General features: G+C 27.1%; 1 protein-coding gene across 1 annotated transcript; it reads left to right on the top strand.

Moving 5' to 3' along the window:
* The first annotated feature begins 1,462 nt into the window (after positions 1 to 1,462).
* LOC130804297 (transcription factor MYB108-like) lies at positions 1,463 to 4,962 on the top strand. The gene is made up of 3 exons (XM_057668687.1): positions 1,463 to 1,765; positions 2,891 to 3,020; positions 3,826 to 4,962. Exons 1-3 carry the CDS (start codon positions 1,594 to 1,596, stop codon positions 4,454 to 4,456), a joined length of 933 nt encoding a protein of 310 aa, XP_057524670.1. The 5' UTR covers positions 1,463 to 1,593; the 3' UTR covers positions 4,457 to 4,962.
* Positions 4,963 to 7,360: the final 2,398 nt, after the last annotated feature.

Below are 7,360 nucleotides of genomic sequence, written 5' to 3'. Positions count from 1 at the left end.
AAAATATGTTAATATAACACAAAGACAATACTTATCTTAATAACAATACTGATTAATATAAAATGCAAATTGAAGTTGGAACTATACTAATATAACATATCAATATATTTGTTACAAATCATAATTAAAGTGAAATACTAACAATTAATTAACCATTCTTTTAGAGCAAGAATAATATTTTAGGAAGAAACGGAGGGTGAGGAAGGAAAGGGGAGCTAAAAAGAAAAGAGGAAGGAAAAATGATGTGATTTTCCTCAAAATATTTTTATTGTTGAAAAAATTTATTTGTAGAAAATATGAAGTTTTCTCCAATTCTTTATGTCAATAAAAATTTCTCTAATTCTTATTTATTTATTTCTCTTTCATGAATAAATTTTCCTTACTGAATATGTTAATGACTGTTCTTGATCCTAGACAAGGTTGATTTGTGCCTAAAACACAGAGCTTAGAATGTCAACAATATTTCAATTAATCAATAATTATTATATTGGACGTAAAACACAATTTGTAAAATTTTAACTATATTTTGCCAAATACCCATTAAAGACTAAAATCGAACCTTTATAGAAAAAACAGTACCGAGTATATCCACCTATGGCCAATCAAATATACCTATACATGTAATAAAAATGGTCGGAAGTAATCTTAGTTAGGATGGGGTAGTAACTCCCCAATCAATCCTCAATCCGAGAGGCAAAATACCACTTTACAAAGATAAAACCAAAACTACGCGCTTCATCATGGATGGCTTACGATCTTAACATGTAGCAAAATTTTCAAAGAGTCAAAGTTCAAACCGTTTTTTTAATATTTTTAGAGTACTATAATTCACTTCTTCTACTGCTACTTTCATTCTTTACTCTCAACTTGAACTTATATATGCTTACTTTCTATTCCTTCCCTTATTTAAGAATACAAATTTAAACAACGTTATAAAATTTATCCATTTCATATCTTATTAGACTCATCGTCATATATAGTTTTTCTAATTATTTTTATAATATTCTATATTGTGTATTTAGAAATATCAAAAGTAAATGAGAAAAATAAAAGGGAACAAAGAGATTACTATTTTTAATTTAAATTGTCAAAAATAAATTTACAATTGTTCGATTTACTGAAAATGAATTTAACTATTGATTAATTTTTATTAAGTCCACCTATTTAAGTATAATTGCTGAGAATAAACTTAATTTTGTTTATTCCTAATTGCTTAATTACAAATAAGCTTTGAAAATAAATAATAGGTGAATTTATTTTAAATAGATCAAATAACTCATTTTTATTTATAAATTATTAATAATTAAATTTAAAAACAAGTTCACAAAATAAAAAAATAAAAAAAAGTCCAAATTACGGCGAGTATCTCCCACATGCTTACTTTATTGATCACCAATTTCAATACTCTCTCTCCTTTTCTCATTCTATATAAACCCTCTTCACCTTATTTATCCCACCAATCTCTTTAATCCTCTTTCTCTCTCTTTCTCCCTTATTCCCAAATTTTAAATAATAATAATATCACAAGAAATTAAATTACATATTTATTTTGATCAACAAGAAGCTTTAATTTAAGGAAATCATCATCAAGAAATGGAAGTAAATATGAGAACATCAAACAATAATAAGTCTTCTAACTCTCAAAGTAGTGAAGATGAATCCGATCTCCGACGAGGTCCATGGACCGTCGAGGAAGATCTTACACTTATCAATTACATTGCCACTCATGGGGAAGGCCGTTGGAATTCGTTGGCTCGATGTGCAGGTAATTTAATCGGGGTAAATTCAATTCAGAATATTAATATGAATTTGAGTTAAATTAAATATAATAAATTTATTTGTACATATGTACTAATTAACAAACTCTTATTATTTTTCATTAATATTTATACGGTTTATATTTAAATTTATCATTGGATTGGGAAACATTAATTATGAGCAACTTGTTAGGGTGTTATGGATCTTGTGATACAAAAATTGTCCTTTTTTGAAGTTGTCAAATTAACTTTATTGATGTTTTGGAAAGGAAAACTACTAAAAAATGACTTTTCTTTGCCATGGTTTTCTTTCACTACTATTTTTGTGGTAGTACCAAAACATGTGTGTTAGGCCTATTTTGTTTGGGTAAATAACTAAATATTCTTTTCTTATACCACCTGAGTTTTTAATGCATGAGAAAATACTTTAAATTTTACATTTAATGATCTAGTACATATGTACATGTTAACGAATTATTTTTTTTTACCAAAAATAAAGTGGGTTTTTTTAGAAAATTAAAACTATTTCTTGATTATATCAATCAAGTAATATTTTGGAGAAAATAAGATCATTTAGATAGCAAAATATGAAGTTAAAAATTAACAATTAATAAAAAATAGTAACTTTAATAAGAAAAAAATATATGGTGAAGCTTCATAATGGTTGAGCTCTATGTATCAACAAAAAGAAATTAATAGTTTTTTTTAATTATGATGATTAACATTTCATCACCTAAAATAATAAGGGGTATATGAAATTTAAACCCTTAATCTTTTATTTAATTATCGCGGAGGCTTCTAACTGATATTAAAAAACTAACTCAACCAACAGTTAGATGATATGTTACATATTGTATTAGATACTTTGTTACGCCACATCTTGATTAAATGTTTTGAAAAAAATAGAGTAATTATCTCCTTTTGTGTGAACTCATCTAGTCATAAGTGCGCAAAGGAATTTCCTAGGATATCATATTGCCTCTAATAATTGGTTCTTGCTTATGTTTGTGCTTATGTATCATGCACTAACTTTACTAATCTAATTATCATATTAATTATGCTCTTTTTCCCTTTTCTTTTTTCTATTTTGGATAATAATTTCTAATCATAATTATCATTTACATTTAATACAGGCCTTAAACGAACCGGAAAAAGTTGTAGATTGAGATGGTTAAATTATTTACGTCCTGATGTTCGTCGTGGAAATATTACTCTTGAAGAACAATTATTGATCCTTGAACTCCATTCTCGTTGGGGCAATCGGTAATTATTTACCTTATTATTATTATTCCTTTATTTTTAATTTTATTAATAAATTAACATCATCTTCATTTACACTTATTAAAACATAAATATCATGCTCAGTAGATAATGTTATAAGTTCGATTCTCACTTATCTATATCATGTTAAAACCTTATACAACCACTTCATCATCTTAATAAATCCAACACAAGGCAAGGTTTAGGGGTGTACTCTAATTTGCTTTTAGTGGGATATATTTAGCGACATTTAATTAAAATGTCGCTACTTCAAATTTTTAATAGTATATCTAGAGGATTTAGTGACATTTATTATACTTTTTCGCAGCATAATAAAAAATCACACTAAAATCTTTTGCGATATTTCTCACAAATATCACTATAGACTACAGTAACAATTACATATGCCACTAAAGTCCAAATAAAGTATCGCTAAATTACTTTATAGTGAAACTTAAAATAAAAACCAATAATTATTATACTAAAAATATAAATTAGTGGCATTTTTTAATGCTACTAAATTCAATGTCGCAAAAAGTTAAATTTGCTGTAGTGTCAACTCGAGTATCACCTGGCATATGAGGTTCTTTCGAAAGGAAAAACCTGCAAAAAACAATAGAATATAAAATGCAGAAAACACAAAACATACGAAAACAAAACCATTTACATCTTGTATATCTCTTATAAACTTAGACATATTGCACGCACCTAGAACTTCCTCTGATTACATATATTGACGTGGTTTTTTCAATTTATCGTGTATTTTAAAAAACAGAATAATAATTAAAATTGATGTGTAATTATATAGGTGGTCGAAAATAGCACAATATTTACCGGGAAGAACAGACAATGAGATTAAGAACTATTGGAGAACAAGAGTACAAAAGCATGCTAAACAACTAAAATGTGACGTGAATAGCAAGCAATTCAAGGACACAATGAGATATCTATGGATGCCTAGGCTTGTCGAAAGAATTCAAGCCGCCAACGCCGGCCACCCAACCGCCACGGCTACAACATCCGGTGGCTCGACAAGCACCACAACCACAACCACAACCGCAACCCCAGGTCATCATGCCATGACATATTCTGATAATTTCATCCATGCACAAGTAAATTCCAATTTTACTCCTGAAAATTCAGCTAATTCTTCTGATTCCTTTGGTACACAAATATCAGATTTTGATTATTATGGAATTCCAATTAATAATAATCAAGATTATATTCAAGGTGATCAAGTTTATTATGGGGGTGAAAACCCATTAAGTAGTCCTAATTGTGGTTATATTAATAATCAAGGGATGGATTATCAAGGTATTGATGCTAATTATAACACCCAAGAACAACAACAATGGCCTTTTGGTGTTGGAGATACAAATGATAGTTTGTGGAATGTTGAAGATATTTATATGTTACAGCAACAATTTAGTAACATGTGAGTTTAATATTATTTGCCCCTTTTTTTTTAATAATTAGGAGTCACATATTAAAGAGTTTCCCAATTGGATACTCTTAATTATTATTTGTGTCATTATTATATTATACATACACCATGTAATCTTAGGATCACCTACACATAACACATGGGTTTTGTGAAAAATGGGAAAAAAAAAAGATAAGAAAAGAAAAAAGAGAGGGTATAGTTTTATTTGTGGATTATAAATTTGTAATTTTCTTTTTTTTATTTTTTCATTTTCAGATTGGGGTAAATTTATAACTGGGATTCAAAAGTTTAATATTAATTCTTTGAATTGATCATTTATTAATTATATGTTTTATGATTATAGTATGATCGTAAATTTACTACTTTTCTTCTAGTATGCTTATCAATTCTGAACGTATATTTTATCGCCTTGTACATATTTGATCATATGCATCACTAAACTCAATCTGATTAACAATAATAACATTTTGTGAGTAAGATTATAAGTATTTTAACAGACCGACAACTATGACAGATTTCACAACTCAATCAAAATCAAATGAATCGACTGTTTGAAAGTGAGAGAGATAATGAAATTAATGAGATAGATTGAAACTAATATCCTTAGAATTTTGATTTTTTTCTAAAAATTAATTCAAAACACAATTATTTATTGATTAACCTAACAATAAAATATTTAATAAATCAAAATAAAGTCGCAGTTACTTATTTTATATCATCAATTAAAATTAGCACATTCAATTAAATTAAATTAATATCCAAAATCAAGCTTCTAGATACATGATGGGGCATAAGCTAGGGACATACTTTTGGTGACATTTTCACACACGAACACAAAACAATAGTGATTGGAGGGGAGAAGCTAAGCTTGTATTAGAGGTCATAATTAATAATATTAATATTATTATAATACTTTGATTAAACAAAGCATGATTGGTTCCACATCTTTCCTTGTAATGTCATTAGTAAGCACAAGAATAAATACTTATTATTATTAGTAATCATATAGAATAATTTGTTTTTTGGAACGTAGTCTATGGGGTCTGAACCAAGACTAAATAAGACCCTTTTTTCTAACAATAAAAAGACAATAACAAAGACTTTTATTTTTATATATTTATTTTTCCGTCTCTTAGAATTTGTCCCATTTAATAAAAGATAAAAATTAATTAAGGAGGAAAATATTAAAAAACATACTAGTGATTATAAATACAAACAAAAATGAGAAAAGTCAGCTTTAGAAGCTCCATTGAATGGTCTTATCTTGATGTATGTCCTAAGATGCACGTCCTAAGATGCACATCATGCAATCTTGTTTCCTTAAAAAACTTCTTAAATTCTTCTCCAAACTTAATTAATACGATTGATTTTTCAATGAAAGTATAAAAATGATCTATCCAAAAAACAATGAATAAAAAATGAAAAACCTTAGCTAATGTATTGTAGATTTACAATTTATATTAATTTAATTTAATTTATACTAATAATAAATAATAAATAATAAATAAGGTCATTAAAAGCTTTTTAGAGGCTTAATGTATCCTTACTGATAGAGTTAAAATTCTAATAAAGCATTATCTTATAATTTTTATTATATAATTATATATACAAAATATATATACTTTGATATATTGCGCATGCAAATGCACATGCACAAACAATACAGAATACTATTTATAGGAGTATGTTGGATTATTTTATTTTTCTTTTATAAAAATAAATATATCCTTTTTTCGAACTTGATGAAAGAGTTTTATGAGATAAGTATAACTATTAAAAAGAAAAGTAAGTGTGTATATATATACAGGGCCGGCTCTGAACAAGTGTAAATCGTGCCTACACTCAGGACCTCCAAAGAATTTTAGTTGTCAACTAGTGCTATGGTTTAAAATTTTCTATATATATGCAATAGTTTAAAGGCCATAAATAATCTTTCGTCCCGGGTTCCAAAAAAAACCTAGCGCCGGCCTTTTATATATATATATATATATATATATGAGCGGTACATTATTTGGTGGAAAATTATAAAAATTTTAGATGAAAGTCATGACCCAATAAACATAAAAATAATGCATAAAAAAGAAAATGATGATGAAATGGAGCAAAAGTTGTCATGTGTAAATGATTCCTTTTTGGCTTCATGCGTACTCCCCCGTACAAACATATAATGCTCTCCAAAATGGTTGGTTTGTCAAGCATCTTACAAACGCTAAAATTATTTCCCAACACCACTCTCATATATATTCCTATTTAATTAGAACATATAATTTTCCTAATTATCATAATTACCATCATTCTTACAATTAATGATTTCATCACTTCTTATTTTATGCTTGTTTTTGAGATTTTATGTAGTTCTATATCCTTATTAGTTAGATTACCCAAGTTAAAAAAATTAACATCGAACCAAATAGAATTCTATATCTAGACCCTTATTAGTTATACTTCCTCCGTTTCACTAAACTTGCTACATTTTACTTTTTACGCAATTTAATATATTATTTTGAGTATTTATGTATTGAATTATACACTTCTAAAACTTATAAAAAGTTAATATTATAAAAGTATGCAATTAGACGATTCAAACAAGATCCAACTTGACTATATTTTTTCTTACATATTAGCCGCAATATGCAAAATAAGCTTGAACCAATAGGGTCAATAATCGTTATGTATTAGCGAGTATTTCAAAACGGAAGAAGTATTATTTTAACGTTATTTTATGTTTGTTTTCGAGATTCGCTTAGTTAATTTTTATGAATTTAGTTATGGTTTTATATTGATTTGGTTTAAATTTTTAAAAAGCATATGTGGGTGCAATCAAATCCATGAGTTTTACAAGTAATCAAATGAAAATTTCGAGAGGAATTGAGTCAATAATTGTGAACATGCAAAACTA

Source organism: Amaranthus tricolor, chromosome 2 (genome assembly GCF_026212465.1).
Source record: "Amaranthus tricolor cultivar Red isolate AtriRed21 chromosome 2, ASM2621246v1, whole genome shotgun sequence".
NCBI classification, from domain to species: Eukaryota; Viridiplantae; Streptophyta; class Magnoliopsida; order Caryophyllales; family Amaranthaceae; genus Amaranthus; species Amaranthus tricolor.
Note: the sequence above shows the minus strand (reverse complement) of the source record. Positions and strands in the feature narration are given on the sequence as shown.